The sequence below is a fragment of the Mustela lutreola genome, chromosome 1 (genome assembly GCF_030435805.1).
Source record: "Mustela lutreola isolate mMusLut2 chromosome 1, mMusLut2.pri, whole genome shotgun sequence".
Taxonomy (NCBI): Eukaryota; Metazoa; Chordata; class Mammalia; order Carnivora; family Mustelidae; genus Mustela; species Mustela lutreola.
Genome location: NC_081290.1, coordinates 28,273,198 through 28,293,280, shown reverse-complemented (window position 1 = coordinate 28,293,280; position 20,083 = coordinate 28,273,198). Strand labels below are relative to the sequence as shown.

Sequence of the window (20,083 nt, the reverse complement as noted above, 5' to 3'; positions counted from 1 at the left end):
ATATAAAGATGATAAAATCTGACTTTTGTTCCATTTCATCACATGACCTTCTTGCATCTTACATATGTAAGGAAATACTTTATAAATCTCGCCATTACATAGGGAAGAATCCAAGATTATTTCAAACAGAGATGAATTATGTAGAAAGAAAGAACAATTTAATCCAAATCCAAAGGGAGGTGCTTGGCTGATAGGCACATAATAACTCATGGCTAGAAAAGAATCTGCTTCTGAATTTTAAAACTGGTAAAACAAAGCACTCTTTATCAGATGCTATAGGTATTAAATCTGTGACTAAAAGTGTCTCTCTTTAGGACTGGAATGCTTTTTCCCTAAAGCAATTTTAATGATCAGTGTTTATTAAGACAAAACTACTATAGCCACAGGTGACCAATCTCATTGGCCAATTTGTGATATGCCCAGCCCAAGACATGTTTGAACACAAGAGCCACGTAATAAGAGCTCCCATTTCTAGAGTGTTCCCCACAAGTCAGCTCTGTGACTCTAAGTTTGCAGGCACTGAACCCAAGACCCAACAGAGCTCAGGGACCAGCCTAAAGTGAACCAGGGAGCAGAGCTGGTGCCTGAACCCAGGGAGCTGGGCCCCAACAGCCACCTTCTTAATGACTAGGCTATGCTGGTGAGGGGCTAGGTCACATATAAACAAACATAGTGATCTGTCAGTCAAGGGGTATTCCTATCAGCCCTGTGCTGAGAAATGCTTTGACACAAAGTGAAGCTTCAAACAATCAGTGAGGATCTTTCTTCTCTGAGAGACATAGACATTTTAAAAAACAACTTATTTGATTTACGTTTTCTTTTTGATTTTCACAGAGGACATCAGCGACCCTTCCCAAGTGTAACAAAGTACATGGTTCTGTCATGTGAGACACGAAACTGCTTCTTTGTGATGAATCACTAAACTCTACTCCTGAAACCAATACTACACTATATGTTAACTAACTGGAACTTAAATAAAAACTTGAAATAAAAAAATAAAATGGCACTGGGGCATCTGGGTGTCTCAGTCAATTAAGCCTCTACCTATGGCTCAGGTCACAATCTCAGGGTTCTGGGATCGAGCCCCGCATCGGGCTCCTTGCTCAGTGAGGAGTCTGCTTCTCCCTCTAAACCTCACACCTCTCATGCTCTCTCTCTCTCACTCTCTCTCAAATAAATAAATAAAATAGTTTAAAAAAATAAGTAAAAATGACACTGCCAGGCAAAAGAAGAAGAAAAGAAAAAAAAAAGAAAAAGGAAGCGCTTCTCTGAACACAGTTATTTTAAAAGTTTTCTCATTTAATTTCCAGAAGCCAATTCCTCCTAACTGGAACCTAATCTAACTTAATGGAATACTGTGTATTCAGCTTTTCCTTTATCATCGTGTTGACCTTCCCCATAACCCTTAACCGAATCTCCCACTCTGTGTAAGCGTTCAGCCCCCATCATCTACCCTGGGGAATGACTGTTCGCGTACGATGCTCCAGAATTCTATTCACAAGAAAGGCTTTTTGGGTGGGCCAGCGCTGTGAGGAGCTCCGTACCAGGCAATCTGGAAGGATGTATAGGGGAATCCCACGTGAGCATGAGATCACCGCCAAGGCTCTGCTTGGTTCCCCAGGAAAGGCGGCAGGAAGGAACGCACGGGGTAGGCGCGCACACTTACGCACGGGGTAGGCGCGCACACTTACGCACGGGGTAGGCGCGCACACTTACGCACGGGGTAGGCGCGCACACTTACGCACGGGGTAGGCGCGCACACTTACTCCGGCTGCAGTTCTCCTCGTCCGTGCCGTCCCTGCAGTCCTCGTCCCCGTCGCACTGGAAGGTGCTGGGGATACACTGTCCGCTGCGGCACTCGGCCAGACCCTGGCTGTGACAGGCTGTGGAAAGCCAGAACAGTGGTCAGTGCACCGCCTCGTCCTTCTTGGCCTCTGGGTATCGATGGTGCCCGCTTGCGTGGCATCACCAAGAAAGAAGTGTTCTAAGTATCTGTGTGGTCTGCGTAAGCGAAGCACTGTGCCATCGATGTGTTTCAGTCTAAGTGTTTCTGGAATGGCAAATATTCTTTCTGGGCTCCCCCCCCCCCCCCGGCCTTATTAAATGACACTTCCTAAAAATTCACTTTTTCTTGATAAGGGCACAGTAAGAAATTGTGTTAATGATGTTAATGATCTGTAGATTTACTGTGCATAGAAAAGCTGTAATTTTATTAAAGGCTTGTTATACGGTAATAACTGTGCTGGGAGTAGTATGGATCTAATCTCAAATCCTCATAACAGACTTGCAAAATTGATATTATCAACCTGGTTTAGAATAAGGAAATTAAAGTCTAAAGAGTTTAGCATCTGTCTCAAAGTCACAAGGCTGTGAAAAGCCGGTGCCAGAATGTGAAGGCAAGCTTGTCTGACTCTAAGCCCAAACATTTCATTTTATTCCAACCCTATCTAAGAGGCCAATAAAATGACATATGCAAAAGCACTTGCATAGTACCCTGCATGCAATAAACACCTTATTTCAAAGCTTGCTTATGGCATCTGACATTTGAATGGGATGGTCTAATGGCCACTCACCTTCCATTCCTGAAGGTTGACTCAGTTTTATCCCTATTGTCCTTTGGAGCATCAGAAACCCATGTATCTTGTGGCCCCAGCCTTCCCTGTTGCTGTCTAATATTAAAGCTCCTTATGCTCACACTAAGGCTCAACACCAGAATCGTCATACTCGAGTACCACACCCTTGCTTTCCCATGATCCCCCAAGACACAGCCCACTCTGTCCCACTATGTCCACCAACAAGGAATCAAGTGCTATTTCCAGTTCCAACTCAATTCAGGACGGGGAGAGTTGGGCATTGCATTTGCTAATAAATTTACATGACTTTTCCTATGTCAAAATAAAAACCATGCAACCCACATTTCAATTTTTGCCTCAAATTTTAGGCAAGTCACATATTCAGTCTCGTATGTATCAACTTTGTTGACTCTTATTAGATAGCAAAAGATGGAATAAAAACTTAAATTAGTGTGAATATGCACAAAATACATCATATTAACTCCTTGAGGTCAATATTGCTCTCTTTTAACATCTAACTTCAAGATTCAGGGCTGTTTACTCACCCAGAAACACGACAGCCCGTAAAGTTATAATTATTGTTGTGCACTCTGAGTAACTCCATGAGCCACAAAGGCTTTCTTCTCTCTGGCAATTCTCTCCATGTTCTCTGACAAATGGGGCCCGAGAACATGTTTCGGGGCTCCTGCAAGGAAACCTAACTGCTCATATATATTTTGCAGGAAAAAAGTCTCCCGATCTTTGGGAAGAACACCTCATTGGACAAAGTCACGGATCCAGAAAGGAGGTGTGTGGCCAGTGATGGGGAAAAACAGACACCTGCTTGGCCAGAGCAGCTAAATAAGCTTGGAGTTGTGGGGAGAGACATGTGGAAGACAGATACATGGCATTCCTCATCACACCACTTAATTATTATCTTTATAGACTAGAGCCAAAGTATGACCATCTTCCGTTTGAATGCCAGATATTGTATTTGTCTAACGAGGCAGCAATGAAAAGATAAGCAAATAGAAACCATCAGGGCACTCACAGCAGTTGACTTCGTCAGACTTATCCACACAGTCATGGTCACCGTCACACACCCACTCTATTGCGATGCAGCGCCCATCCCCACAGCGGTGCTCCCTTGTGGGACTGCAATCTGGAGACAAGAGAAACTTGTGGTGATGTGGAGAACCAGCATGACAAACATTTAGAACGGCATGACTCATAGCTCCAGCTGGAGATCCGACACCCTCAACCCTTTTTCCAGGATGGATCTGAAACAGCCATGCCACTTCTACACAGGCATGTGACCCACTGGCCACCATCTCTACAGGGTAAGACCAGCTTTCTCAGGACCCACAGTTTGTTCCTGTCTTTTTGTTTTGTTTTGTTTAGTTGTTGTTTTCTTTCCCTATGAAAAACGTTTGATTTTTATGTTGGTTAAAATAAACAGAACTGTGATATAAGTTTAACAATGTAGATAGCTGATTTGATGAATCTGTGACAACCCTACCACGCTTCTAAGAATTGTAACCTAACTCTTTATGGTAAACTGGGAAGGCAGATTATCTCCAGTCCTCTTTCCTGACCCTAAGCATGGGCTTTCTGTCAAACTACCTTAAGATACACTCATATTGGGAAAAACTGCTGGGTAAAAAAATTTTTACATGATTCTTTTTATCCTGGATTTAACCTCCTCCCCAAACTATACATTCCTGAAGAAAAAAGGGAATTAAGTGATGTTTCTCCTCACAGAGAGCAGGATCTATAGGATTCTTTACCATGAGACATGGAATAGCCTTGATATAAATAACCCTTCAAAAGATATGTGTGACTAGCCAAACTTGGAAAGAGTTCATCGACAGATGAATGGATAAAGAAGATGTGGTGTAATCAGAAAGGATGAATACCCAACTTTTGTATCAACATGGACAGGACTGGAGGAGATTATGCTGAGTGAAATAAGTCAAGCAGAGAGAGTCAATTATATGGTTTCACTTATTTGTGGAGCCTAAGGAACAACACGGAGGACATGGGGAGATGGAGAGGAGACGGGAGTTGGGGGAAACTGGAAGGGGAGAAGAATCATGAGAAACTATGGACTCTGAAAAACAATCTGAGGGTTCTGAAGGGGCGGGGGGGGGGGGAAGTTGGGTCAGCCTGGTGGTGCGTATTATGGAGGGGGCGTATTGCATGCAGCACTGGGTGTGGTGCATGGACAGTGAATTCTGTTACACTGAAAAGAAATTAAATAAAAAAAAGAAGATATGGGGTATATACACAGTGAGATATTACTCAGCCATCAGAAAGGATGAATACTTACCATTTACATCATGAATGGAACTGAGAGAAATAGGTCAATCAGAGAAAGACAAATTATATGGTTCCACTCATACATGGAATATAAGAAATAGTGCAGAGGATCACAGGGGGAAGCGGTGGGAGATGAAAGGGAAGTCATCCGAGAGGGAGAAAGACCATGAGAAACTCTTAGCTATAGGAAACAAACTGAGGGCCACTGGAGGGGCGGTGGGTGAGAGGACAGGGTGACTGGGCGATGCGCGTCAAGGAGGGCAACTGATGAATCACTGAACACTTACGTGTTGGTTAACGGAATCTAAATTAAAAAAGTAAAAATAGGGATGCCTGGGTGGTTCAGTGGGTTAAGCCTCTGCCTTCGGCTCAGGTCATGATCTCAGGATCCTGGGATCAAGTCCCGCATCGGGCTCTCTGCTCAGTGGGGAGCCTGCTTCCCTCTCTCTCTCTGTGCCCATCTCTCTGCCTACTTGTGATCTCTTTCTCTGTCAAATAAATAAATAAAAATCTTTAAAAAAAAAAAAAGTAAAAATAAATAAAAGATATCTGTGGATTCACGGATGACAGATTCAACACTGGAGAACTATCATGAGTATCCGTGAGCAGTGCCACTGTCACTGACAGAGTCACGGAGCGATCATGGATCTGAGAAGGCATAGTGTACCAATCAAGTAAGGTATATGGAAGACGGACTGCAGAGAAAAGAAAGACCCAATAGATGGGAAGCCTGTGCGGAAACCAGAAGAACCAGCACAATGCTCTCAGCCTGCTCACAATGGGTAGTTGGGGCAGAGACTGGTCTAAGGGAAAGCTGTAATCCTTACCAGGGCATAGGACATAGGCACCTTTAGATCGCACCCCTACTATCTTCAGAGGAAATATGTTGAGTGGTAAGACCATTCTTCTTCACACAGTAACTATACCCTGGCCCTCTCCACCGACCTGTCCAAGCACCAAGCTACACTCGAGCCCTCCACCCCATGCCCCCACATTTCCCCCCTCTTTTCTCCAGTGATCTCATTGGTCAAAGGAGGGTCTGTCTGAATTAGATCAATTTATAAGACCTCTTCCAACTATAAATCCTGTGATGTATACTATGAGAACTGCCTCTCACTCTTTGTTCCACCATTTTTCAGTCTCAGAAGGCAATCTGTATCTACCTAGTGACTTGTGAGATGATTTGTACATATACAAACTTCCAGTATTTTTATGGATACAGTGAGGAGCAGCTGGACAGCGACTTCTAGAAACGACCTAGTTTCCCAGTATGGGGCCATTTCTGACACTTGCCACTCCGAAGCATTCCTCTGACCCTTCCCCAACACCCACTTCAATATTCTCTAATTACTAAATATTATTTCACATCATTTTTCCTCCTCATCTTAGCTTGTCTTTCTGTTCATGTCACTCAATAATACAAGACCTAAAAATTCTAAAGGTAACCACAAGTCAAAAACGTAAATACACAAAAGGAATGTTGCTGCTTTTAATGCATGAAATGCCATTCACAATTGAACACAGCTTTTTAAATAGCAGGTCCGTTCTTTTATTTATTAAGATATAATGGACATAGAACACTGTGTGTGTTTATGCTAAGTGAGATAAGTCAAAGAGAAAGATAAATATTGTGTGGCAGCATTTATATGTGGAATCTTCAAAAGTCAAATTTGTAAAAACAAGGAGTGGAAAGGTAGTTACCAGGGTCTGGAGTGAATTAGGAAGATGTTATTTATAGGTATAAACGTGTAACTAGTAGGTAGGTTCATTTTTTACAAGATCAGATCAGATTGTGTACATAAAATAAACGTGCTTGCCCTAACCCTAGGTGTCAGTTCTACAGAAGTCATCCCTGCCATGCTAGGCTATCAGTTAAAGGAGGGGTCCTTGTTTGCATATAATAAGGGGATCAGCCACACGACAATTTATCTGTCCTCAAAGTTTTGCTCAAGAGCTCAAAATCTAAATGTGGTTAGAGCCACTGACTCTAACCAAAGAAGAAACAGAACATCCTCAAGGAGAAAAATTTATGAACATATTAACAATTCTTACCCGTCTTTCCACCCTACTTCTTAAGCATTTCCTTATTACAACTTTATATAAGAAATATGACATTGACACGTAAGACATGACTAAGACTAGCAATTGAAAAAACCTCCTCTTTCTAAAAATTAAGAAACCAACCATTTTGTCATTTATTCTGCTAACCACATTAACAAACAATGAGCTACGGGTTCTGCATTACACATTTTTGTAAGTTTCAGTGAAAACCTTTAGGGGAACAATGCTACTTACCACAGTTCTGCTCATCACTCAGGTCCCCGCAGTCATCGTATCCATCACACACGAGGCTAGAATTGAGACACTTGCCTGTGTGACAGTGGAACATATTCTCACTGCAATCTGCACAAAAGAGAGGCCACTGATGTGTCATCAGTAGAACAGGGTGTTATCATGGTTATTCACTGAACAAAAGCGTATCATGGGAGGCAAATCATAATGGTAACCAGGTCCACATCTACTCATAACCAGTGAGGAGACTGTGGTACAGAGAGAGCCAAGGTCTTGCTCAAGCTCACTTAATAAGTGACTGCAGTGCCACGACTAGGACCTTCTGGCTTCCAAGCTGATACTTCTATCACTATCTGAAGGTCTTTATCTGAGACCCACCTTATGTTACCCAAAACTCCTTTATAGTCAAATATGAGCACAGAAACTCTCAAGTCACCATAGTTCCTAATGAATTTCATGTTCATTCAGAATGAATGATTTTTTTAATACTTAAGTCATGTTCATTTTATTAAGTCAAAACATTGAGCCTTTTTAAATCTAAAAGATGCTTATTTTTGCTACTATTAAATTCTGCCATATATATATATTTTTTTATTAACATATAATGTATTATTTGTTTCAGGAGTATAGATCTGTGATTCTTCAATCTTATACAATTCACAGCCCTCACCATAGCACATACCCTCCCCAATGTCCATCCCCAGAATGAATGACTTTTAATAGAAGGTGAGTAGTTATTTCCTTGAAACGTTCCCTTTAAAATTAAAGTCTGGGGGCGCCTGGGTGGCTCAGTGGGTTAAAGCCTCTGCCTTTGGCTCAGGTCATGATCTCAGGGTCCTGGGACTGAGCCCCGCATCAGGCTCTCCACACAGCAGGGAGCCTGCTCCCCCCCCCCCCCGACCCCTGCCCGCCTGCCTCTCTGCCTACTTGTGATCTCTGTCTGTCAAATAAATAAATAAAATCCTAAAAAAAAATAAAATAAAAATAAATAAAATGAAGTGAAAGTCTGATTTTGTCAATGATAAGCATAAAATCCTTATAAATAAATAAAATCCTAAAAAAATAAAATAAAAATAAATAAAATGAAGTGAAAGTCTGATTTTGTCAATGATAAGCATAAAAATAGATGAGAGAAAACATTAGTGAGATGATGACGTTGCAAGTATCACTTAAGTCAATTGAGTGTTTCATAACAGGACCTTCAAATAAGCAATACTGGACTACATTATAGTGGCAAAATAAGACGAAGTGATATGCAATCTCAAGGAGCTTAGGGTTTAATATGGAAGTAAGCAACATGAGACAGAATTTTAATAAGATAGATCTTGTACTTGGGTATCCTGGTTCTGCCATCTACTAGCTGTGGGAACTTGAGTGTATTAATTAAAATCCGAGTCTGTGAATTGATTTATGAAATTAAGGTAAGGTCAATTATTTAAAAGGGTTCAGGGGAAGAGATTAATAAAAGCATGTAATGTAAATTAATATGTGTAAGATGCCAACACAATTCAATGGAAACATGATACTCTTCAACAAATGGTATTGGGACAATTGCAAAGTCTGGCTTTTACCTCAAACTGTACATTAAAATTATCTCAAAGTGGATCACAGATTTCAATGTAAGAGTTAAAATTATGAAGCCTCAAGAAAAAAAAAATAGGAAAAAATCTTTTTGACCTTGGAAGAACTCTTGGATGTAACAAATTTTCAGATACAACAAAAAAAGCACAAGCCCTTAAAAAAAATAATAATAAGTGGAGTTTATTAAAAAAACACACACATTTGTAGGATGGCTCAGTAGGTTGAACATCTATCTGCCTTTGGCTCAGGTCGTGATCCCAGGATCTTGGGATCGAGTCCCTCATGGAGCTCCTTGCTCAGCGGGGAGCTTGCTTCTCCCTCTGCCTGACCTACCCCCTACTTGTGCTCTCTCTCTCTCTCTCTGACAAAGAAATAAAATCTTAAGAAAAAAAAGAAATATATTAGTGCCTTAAAAGATACTATTAAGAAAATGAAAAGACAAGCCTCATACTGAAATAAGTATTGCAAGTCACGTATCTGGTAAAGGACTTACATCCAGAAAGATACAGGACCCCCACACTCTAAAATAAGACAACTCAATTACAGACACACAAAAGAGTTGAATAGAAAATCTTCCCAGAAGACATCAAATAGCTAATAAACACATAAAAAGGTGCTCAATATAATTAGTCATTAAGGAAATGCAAATTAAAACCACAACGAGGTACTATTACACATCGCCTAAGATGACTATAATAATGATTTTTGAAAAAAAAAAAAAACAGAAAATACCAAGTATTGGCAAGGATTTTGAGAAACTGAAGCTGTTATATATAGTTGGTGGAGATGAAAATAATAAGGCCACATTAGAAAGCAGTACAGCGGCTTTTCGTAAAGTTAACTATAACCTTATCATACAATTTATGAATTCCCATCCTTAGAAATCTACCCAAAAGGAATGAAACATACATATACACAAAGACTTGCATGTAAACGTTCCTAGTAGCATTATTTATGGTAACCAAAGACTAGAAACAATCCAAACGCTCACCAGCTGGTGAATGAATAGTCAAGATATACTAGACATGATTAAATACTATCCACCAATTAAAAGCATCACACTATGGGTATATGTGTCAACATAGATGAACCTCAAAACCATTATGCCAAATAAAAGAAACCAGATACGAAGACTACATATTGTGTGATCCATTTATGAAATTTCTGGAAAAAGAAAACTTACAGAGACAGAAATCAAAGCAGTGGTTATCTGTGGCTGGAGGATTGGCAGTGGGGACTGACCACAAATAGGTGGGGGAAATTTGTGGGGAGATGAAGAAGTTCTAGAAGTAGACTGTGGTAATGGTCATACAACCCTATAAGTTTACTAAAACTCAATGGGATAACATATGTTACGGAAATTGTACCTCAATAAAACTTTTAAAATGTTTAAACTAGTATGTGTAAAGAAGTCTGCATTTAATAGAAATAAGATTTCTTGAATGTATTGTTTTCTCTTATTTAAAGTAAATTAAGTTTAATGATCAATAGTCCGGTCTCCTAAATTCTAGCTGATTGTCTCTCCTCAAACATAAGTCTGCATCTCCTATGACTGGTGATCGGTACCTCTTCACTATAAATGTTCCAAACACTATAGTAATTCCTTATTAAAATTCTTGGGCATTGATCAGTTAAACTGTTAGCCACATGCATCAAAATATTTATTACTCATATGAATCATAAATTTCTATTTCCTGACACATCCTTCTAACAAACTACTTAAGTACTTTTAGAATCACATCATTTTAAAAGTCTAACGAGCCTTAGGGACCATCTGTTTAGTGCCTACAGAAAAGGGTATGTATGGAACAACACACACACGTTCCTACACATATGCTCACACTTGTACATACGCAAAACTTTGTAAGTCCTTATAATTTTTTATTTCCCCCAGGCTGAATCATTTTAACAAGAAGGATGACTATCATAAGGGAAAAAGAACTAAAAAGAAGTCTCACTTTTCACCTGGACAGTTCTATCTCCTCCATCAGCAGAGGGCGCTAACTCTCCACCCTGCACACCACTGCCGCGCCGCTACCACACTCAGGCTCTTGGAGTCAAGAAAGGTTACAACTTTGGTTCTCCTGCCCACCAAGCAGAGTAGAGGGATTTGTGCATCAGAATATATACATTTCCTTGGGAAGATTCAAAGGTCTTTTTGATTTTTTTGTTTTTTCATTTAAATTACTCTTGTGGGAAATTTTGCAGTATGCGAGAATCAGCAATAATCAGGGGCCTCAACTTGACTGTCTATGCAAAGATATTTGCATTCCCCAGAGGAGGGGATGAGGTGGAGGAGTGACATATTTTAAACCACATGAGGGTTTTTTTTTTTTTTTTCTTAAGGCAGTGCACTTATATTTTCTTTTCTTTTTTCTTTCTTTCTTTTTATTTATTTATTTATTTTTTTGGTACCACTGGGGAATCAAATACTCCTTTTAGAATCTGATTAACTGGGGTACCTGGGTGGCTCAGTGGGTTAAGCCACTGCCTTCTGCTCAGTTCATGATCTCAGGGGCCTGGGATGGAGCCCCACATCAGGCTCTTTGATCAGTGGGGAGCCTGCATCCCCCTCTTTCTCTGCCTACTTGTGATCTCTCTCTGTGTCAAATAAATAAATAAAATCTTAATTAAAAAAATAAAGATTAACCTGAAAACACACCACAAATTTCCAAAGATTCATGCAATGAATCTGTGAGGCCCATTCTGAAGACTTTGCTAATTCATATTAAAATGCTTTGTTGTAGATATTTTTTAAATGAATACTGTCATTTATTAAATTATTTCATAAAGTATTTACTTAATAAATGGAGATGACTCAAGCTTTTTAAAAAATTCTTTATTATTCACACAAGTGTAGATTCAACTTTCCATTATTATGACTTCCTTGGTTAGAAGCCATTTTCAGAGTTTAGATACAAAACTAGCCGCAATGGGAAAACAACTTGTTACCTTCCTAAGGTCTGTGTGATAAGTAAACACACAAAACATTAACCAAGGCACTGTGCAGCAGAAATGAACAGCAAATACCCAAGATCACAGTGCCTCCTTTTATTGGAATAAATATTTATTTGAACAGAAAAGAGATGTTGTCAGTGCAATTTAGGGTCAACAAATCAAAATTTTCAAAAGCTTTTTGCTATGACTTTCTTGCTCAATAAAAGCATAATTTTACATAACCTAAGGTAGATGTTTTTCTAGATACAGATTTTTCTTCTTAACAAGTACCTGATGAAAAATGTAACTTCTAAAGTTCTTGCATGTTGATATTCACTTCAGTTTGGCATCTTACACTATGAACTTTTTTCCCCCTCAAGATTATCATTAAATAAGGAGACAGGTAAAGAACAGAAAACCTTTTTATCAAGAGCCTCATTCACGTAGGTCAGTCTCTATGAGTCTATGAACCTGTGTTGCCTCAAGTCAAGATTCAAGAATGGATACTCAATTTCCACACAGAGGCGCCCCCATTTTGAGATGACCAGAGAGATTACATGGTTTGCCCACAGCTGCCTGGCTCACGACAGCTACCCAGGCTTCTGGACTCCCTGGGTGCTTTTGACTATTGACTTTTAGCCCTGAAGGAAGACTTCTCAACAGCAGTACTGGTGACCATTGAAGGTGGGTAATTCTTGGTTGTGAGGACTGTCGTGTGCACTGTAGGATGCTCAACAGTCTCTCGTCTCTACCCTCTAAATGCCAGTAGCTCCTCCTCTAAACTTCACACTTATGGCAACCAAGTACCTCTCCATACACTGAAAGATGCTCCCTGGGTGGCAAAACTGCCCTCACTTTCGAGTCACTAAATTAGATTTTCTTGGACGTCATTGGTGTCCAAGGCCTAGTTTCAACCACATCTTTCTATTAGCTTTCTCCACACCAACATAACTCCTCATAATCCTGCCCTCATCTGTACTCAAAGAACCTACCACCCCTCTCTTATTGTTTAGGCCATTTTGCTTTTTTAACATCACCTCTATTATATTTGCTCTAAAGTACCATATTCAATCATCTCCATGTTTATATGTGAGATTAGACTCAAAGACTCATGAAGAAAGGAACCATGTCTTAACAGTCTTTAAATTCCCTGGGTATCTAGAACATGCTTCACACATAGCAAGAATTCAAGAAGATTCAATAGTTTTATTGGTTCCTGAAACAGATGTGGACCTTCCAGACATCTGAAGCTTCTTCCTTCAGCGCAGAATGTACTATTTTCCTTTTTATTATTTGAATGGAAATATTTCTGTTATTTACTTTCCTTCCTTAGTAAAAAGAATAGAGTAAATGCAGTCAATTTTAGTGATTCAGAAACATCATCTGGAATGCCAGTTTTTATTTTGTGCTGTTTGGATTGCTTCCCTTCTAAAATAGCTTCATGCGGTACTGGTTTTAAAACTGTTACAGATTTGGGGCGCCTGGATGGCTCAGTTGGTTATGCATCTGACCTTTGGTTTCAGCTCAGGTCATGATCTCAGGCCATGACATCGAGCCCCGTGTCTGGCTCCACATTTAGCGGGGAGTCTGCTTCTCCCTCTCTCCCTCTCCTTCTGCTCCTTCCCCCCCTAAAATAGATATAAAAATCTATTAAATAAATAAATAAAGCTGTTGTGGCTATTTTAGTGTTTCTGTTTCCTCTGAAGAGTATCCCCTGACCTTTATCAGCTGTCTCCATGACTTTCAGCGGGCATCCTTGACAGCCTGGAGGCGAGAGGCGCTGGGCAGGTGGATGGAGGTGAGGTCGGGGCGGGGGGTGGAAGGGGAGGGACCATATAGTGAATAAGATCCCAATATTCACAACGGCAACCATCAGTCCTCACACTCTTTCAGCGTTATCGCATGTCAGACAGTGGTCTATATGCAGGATAGGCAAGGGTTCGTTATTCTGCACAGGAATTCTAGAGACAATTACTGTTACTGTCTCCATTTCACTGAGGAGGACACAGAGGCCCAGAGAGATGGAGTGACTTGCCCAGGTTCACAGAAGCAGGAAATGGTAAAGAAGAGATAGGAATACCGGCAGCCTGACTCAAGAGTTTACAGGAGTAATCCCTACACTTTGTGGTTATTCATATAATTAACTATACTTAGGATAAGTAGTTAACACGTCATAATTAGTACAAGGTATCATTAGTAAAATATGTCGTATAATTATACTAAAACATAAGTCAACCAATTTTACCCAAATCCGAGCAAATGATTTCCAAAAGTATTTGACAGTGATTTTACGTGGCATAAAACATGTGGACTTGGTGGCGCCTGTTTTCTCTGTGACAACCATTTCCCTTGAAGCTTTTTCTTTGTGACAGCCATTATCCATTTGCTAAGCACTAGCTGTGGGCCAGACACCACTCTAGAGCTGGTTATAGAATCAAAAGATTATAGGTGAGAAACAAAAGACACACCAGACCCCCTTTAGTCCAGAGGCTTGGAATCTGGCTGCATGTTAGAATTACCTGGGTGGTTTTGCAAAGCTGTTGCTGGGCTCCAGCTCCAGACCAACTGAATTAGGATTCCTGCAGGTGGGGCTTCCTGCAGATGCTATGTGCACACGGCTTCAATGAAAACCAGGAATAGAGAGGTAGCCTGCCTCAAGTCACAGAGTTAGAAATTTCTCAAAGAAAACTTTCTTAATTTTTGAAAATCTTTTCACCACACTGCTAACATTGTTCCAGGTGGTTGGAAATGCATTCATTCTATAAACACTAGTGGAAGAGACTGAGAAACAACATAATTAGTTAAGGGAGAAAACTCAGTAAGGAGTCCCAGATACTTGGCTTAATGGTATAATAGACAATTATATCCCAAAGTGTCACAGAGCATCCAAAAATAAATGTTTTCTTCTCCTATAAATGATCAGAAGATAATTGTTCACCAAATCTGAACTTTTATGGACAAGAATGAGATCTTGACATTTGCAGACAACATGGGTGGACCTGGAGGGTATTATGCTAATAAGTGAAATAAGTCAGACAAAGAAAGACAAATACTATACGATTTCATTTATATGTGGAATCTAGAAATCCAAACAAACAAACAGAAACAGACTCCTAAATACAAAGAAAAAAATTGGCGATTGCCAAAGGGGGAGCGGTCAGGGGATGGGTGAAATAAGTGAAGGGGAGTAAGAGGTACAACTTCCAGCTATAAAGTAAATAAGTTATGGGGAAGAAGAGTATACAGCACAGAGAATATAGTCGACAATACTGTATGGTGACAGACGTTGACTATACTTATGAGCACTGACTAACATACAGAGCTGTCGAATCACTGTGCTGCACACCTAAAACTAATATAACACTGTGTGTCAATTACACTTCAATAAAAACAAACAAATAGCAGAGGACCAGGTTCAAATCATGCAGTGTGAATCACTGGCAAATTCATTCACGACTCTCAACCTCAGCTCTGCATCTGCACAAAAAGGGTAATACCTCTTGGCTAAAAATTAAATCAAATCATGTCAATTCATTCTTCTAGAATAGTTGACAAATAATTCCTTCCCTTCCTTTCTTTGAAGGCAGTCGTCCTCCACCTATCCCCTGCCAGCACCCTGGGAGCCGCCATATTCTTCTGCTCCTCATTAGGAAAGCCCAGCAGAACTTCCTTCTCCCCTCAGGAGTATGGTGGCTGCAGTCACGCTCTGATTTACCTCCATGCCCTAATTCAGAACTCCACTACTCCTTCACCACAGGGCGGTGACAGTGGGAGGGTGGCACCCTCCATAAATGACTAAAGAGCCATGGGCACTTGAATGCTGAAACTCCGAGTTGAATGCCCTCGAAAGTTCTGAAGCAGCTACCTGTGAAGCTTTCAAGGTGTAACCGAGTGTAGGCAAATTTTCTGAGGGGATGTATTTTATTTCCTCAGCTGACCAAACCACATGGGTGTTAAAGTATGCTCCTGAGGAAAGCCTCTATCTTCCTTAATAAACTCTTCAACCCTTAGGACGTGCTATATACCTTGCAGAACAGTAATACCTCGTTTGTTCAGTCGCTGACTAGGAAAATTTACTCCTTCCAATTCAATTCAACCGATGCGGCACCATCTCTTACTGTTTAAAGTACAACGCTCCATGTGCTGGGTGCAATGAAGGAACATAATGGCGAGCCAGTGGTGGCCTACCGCTGGGGGGGAGGCACATGCAGAATTTTAATAATATCCCATGGGCCGTATTGGGAGGTAAGGAAAAGATTCTAACACATTTCCCATAAATTGGATATAATTCTATTGAACCTACTGTGAGTGCTCTATAAATTATTCCTTCCTAACTCCACAGCAATACGGCCGAATGTAAGGCTACATCCTATGAAAATCTTTTTCATGTACAATCATATGCTACAGGTTTTTCTGAAGAGAGAATTCCAAATTATAAAAACAATACATAAATAGAGGTGGGGGCATATATGAACAAATAATTTCGAGGAAATACCAAGTTAAGTAAAGTGAGTAAATCATTTATAAAAGTACAGCATTTCTCAAAACTTACAATGTGTGAATGTGTATTGTAACTCTCTAAAAAGTAGTTCTGATAGCATTTCTCAAACTTGCTTATTTCTCAAGCAATTTTCAGGGCTTGGGTACTATGGAACACCAGTTTGGGAAACACCCATCTGAAATATTACCATAATATAATGCCTTTCAAAACTTATGATAAATAAGTATCCTAACCCTCACATGGAAGAAGTGTTCTACCTGGCAAACAGACCATAAGAACCTTTCAATTAAGGTTGACAATTAAGAGCTCTCATACAGCCTTCGCAGCAACTATGGGGAGTAAAACACAGCTTTACCCATGGTAAGATGGGATCATATTACCATTGATGGTTTTGCTGATCATATAACCAGTAAAAAGCAATTACAACATAATTGCATGTGGCTCTGCTTTGGAGGCAAATCCTGCAATATATTACTGAAGCTAATTTTTCCTTACCCATTGTACAAGCACGGAACAACTTGAAAGCTTATATATATATTTATACACACACACACACACACAGGACACTATGTATGTGTGTGTATGCATATACACACACACCATTCTGTCCGATATATATATCGGACAGAATGTTGATGTCCTCCCAAAATGTGTATGTTAAGTCTTAACCCTCAAATAACCCTCAAATATTTGGAGAAAGGACCTGTAAGGAGGTGACAAAGTTAAATGCGGCCATAACGGTGAGGCCCTAATCTAACAGTACCCTTTTAAGAAGGGGGGAGACCCTCTCCCTCCCCCTTTCTCCCTCCCTCCTTACCTCCCTCCCTGCCTCCAAAGAGGTCAAGTGAGCACTGAGGAAGATGGAAGCTGCCTAGCAGCCCAGAAAAGAACTCTCACCGGAAACTGAGCCTCGTTGACCTTGACCTTAGACTCCCGGACCTCCAGAACCTTAGGAGAATAAATTTCTCCTGTTTAAATCATGCAGTCTGGGGTATTTTACACCGCAGTCCAAGGAGTTTAGGACAGCATTTTACATACCACCGACCAATTCAATCAAAACAACTGACCAAATCCACAGTAAAGAATTTGACGATGTTTAATGTCTGAATCTCTCAATCCACGCATTTAAAGTAGTTAGCACCATGGACGATGTATCACCCCGTTTAGAGAAAGCGTAAGCAGACAAGGGGCTTTGCATGCTGTGTCAGGAATGTCAAGGATCCGGAGGGTGAAACATCTGCCTACTGACCTGGTCTTTACACACACACACACACACACACACACACACACACACACACACACACACGCACACACTGACCTTTAGACTCATTAAGCTTTCAAAACAAAAATAAAAGCCTCACCCAAACAAAATAAACAAAAAGCCTCCCTCCAACTTTAAGCCACTTGATGCAAAACACGTTCCCACTGCGACCTACGGGAATCGCGCCTTTGAAAGGGCCGCAAACACACCCACCGCCCACGTTTGCCGTTTGCCGGCGTGGGGAAGGCAAACTACCAGAAGTCCACGCCCCCGCCCTCCGGCGGTCAGGGTCTGTCCTCGGTTTCCCCGCCCCAGCCCGGGTCGCCCCCACCCCCACCCCCTCCACCCCGCCCCGCCCTCCGCCCCGCCCTCACGCCCTCCGCCCCGCCCCCACCGGCCCCCACGCCCCGCGCCTACTGCAGTGGGCCTCGTCGCTCCAGTCGTCGCAGTCGTTGTGCCCGTTGCACCGCAGCTTCCCGGGCACGCAGAGACCGCTGGCGCACAGAAAGCTCTCGCCGCCCCCGCAGAGCACTGGAAGAGAAGGCAGGGAGACCCGGTCAGAAGCAGCCCTTTTCCTCTAGACGTCCGGAGAAACAGAGAACAGCGAGAACACCCTCCTTGCTCTTCAAGATTTGCTTCCCAGTCCCCTCGCCGTTTTCTCGGGCCCCCTAGGACCTTAATCATGAAATTTACCTGGAAAGCCTACAAAGTGTGTCTGCCAGAGAAAAGCAAAAGAAAACTGCCCAGGAGGCTTGCAGCGCGAGAGGTTCCCAGGCTCAGAGCAGAGGACGGGAGCCTTGTCAATTGCACAACTCAGGGGGGCGTGGGGGCACACCAAATTGAGTACTTTATTTAATAACTGCAAATTATTTAAAAACGAAGTGCTATTAATTGAACAAACAAACAAAACCCCAAATCCTATCCGTCTAGAAAGCTATTCAAAGTTGCACAGAAAAAGTTATAGAAGGGAAGGGAAAAGAAAAACTGTAGGCCCAAATCTCTGATAATCAAACAGGGCTTGAACTCACCTTTGTTCCTTTGTTTTGTCTTAGATTCCACATGTAAGTGAGATCGTACAGTATTTGTCTTTCTCTGTCTGATTTATTTCACTTAGCAACTTAGCATATTATCCTCCATGATGTTACAAATGACAGGATCTCATTTTTATTCTCATTTTTATTATTTTTTTGGCTGAGTAGTATTCTTTTGTATCACATTGCCTTTATCCTTTCATCTTTCCATAGCCACTTAGGTTGTTTACCTACCTTGGCTTTTGTAAATAATGCTGCAGTGAACCCAGGGGTGAATATATCTTTTCAGTTTAGTGTTTTCCTTCCCTTCAGATAAAGATCCAGAAGTGGAATTACTAGATCTAATGGTAGCTCTATCTTTAATTTTTTGAGGAGTTTCTATATTATTTTCCATAGTGGTTGCAACAATTTACATTCCCACTGGAAGTGCAGGAGGGTTTCCTTTTCTCCACATTTTTGCCAATAGTTGTTATTTATTCTTTTTGATACTGGCCATTGTAACCAGGTGGTGGTACTTCACTGTGCTTTCGATTTGCATTTCCTTGATGATTTATATGTTGACTATCTTTTCATGTGATTTCGGCCATCTGTATGCCTTCGTTGGAAAAATACCTATTCAGATCCTCTGCTCATTTTAAAAAATCAGATTGTGTTTTATTGTTATATGAGTTCTTCATACCCCTTACGGGATGTCTGAGTTCTTCATACTCCTTATGGGATATAGAGTTGTATGAGTTCTTCATACCCCTTATGGGATGTATAATTTGCAAATATCTTCTCCCATTCAGTAGGTTGCCTTTTTGTTTTGTTGACAGTTTCCTTCACTGTGCAGAAGCTTTTTAGTCTGAAGTAGTCCCACTTGTTTAGCTTTGCTCTTGTTGTCTTTGCTTTTGGAGTTTGATCCAAAAATTCATCACTAAGACTGATGTCCAGGAGCTTGCCATCTATGTTTTCTTCTATAAATGTTATGGCTTCAGGTCTTACATTCAAGTCTTTAATCCATTTCTGAGTGCATTTTTGTGTAGGCTATAAGACAGTGGTCCAGTTTCGTTCTTTAGCATATGTCTGTATGGTTTTCCCAACACCATTTGTTAAAGAGGCCATCCTTCCGCCATTGTTTATTCTTGCCTCCTTTGTTGTAAACTACTTGACCATAGATACATGGGTTTATTTCTGGGCTCTGTTTTATTCCATTGATCCATGTGTCTGTTTTTATGATTTCCATAGCTTTATAAAATAGCTTGAAATCAGGGCGTGTGATAGCTCCAGTTTCATTCTTTTTTCCCAAGGTTACTTTGGCTATTTGGGAAATTCTGTGGTTAAAATTTTAGGATTGTCCTATTTCTGTGAAAAATGTCATGAATATTTGCAGCTATGTTTATCAGAGATACTGGCCTATAGTTTTTCTTCTCCATTCCCTTCCTTCCCTTCTCTCCCCCACTCCTCCGCCCTTTCCTACCTCTCTTTCTTGTGGTGTCCTTGTCTAGTTTTGGTAGCAGGGTAATGCTGGCCTTGTAAAATGAGTTTGGAAGTGTTCTTTCCTCTTCGATTTTTAAGAAGTTTGAGAATAATAGGTATTAAATCCTTAAATGTTTGGTAGAATTCACCA

General features: G+C 40.9%; 1 protein-coding gene across 3 annotated transcripts in view; it reads right to left on the bottom strand.

Annotated features, from left to right (window-relative positions):
* The window catches only part of CORIN (corin, serine peptidase), a 250,143-nt gene that overhangs the window by 73,988 nt on the left and 156,072 nt on the right, over positions 1-20,083 (bottom strand). For all 3 annotated transcript variants that reach the window (XM_059162131.1, XM_059162141.1, XM_059162120.1), the window contains exons 6-9: positions 17,861-17,974; positions 7,167-7,274; positions 3,604-3,714; positions 1,767-1,883 (exon numbers count right to left, since the gene is read on the bottom strand). In XM_059162131.1, coding sequence (XP_059018114.1) covers positions 1,767-1,883; positions 3,604-3,714; positions 7,167-7,274; positions 17,861-17,974 — 450 coding nt within the window. The remainder of the gene's footprint in view (positions 1-1,766; positions 1,884-3,603; positions 3,715-7,166; positions 7,275-17,860; positions 17,975-20,083) is intronic.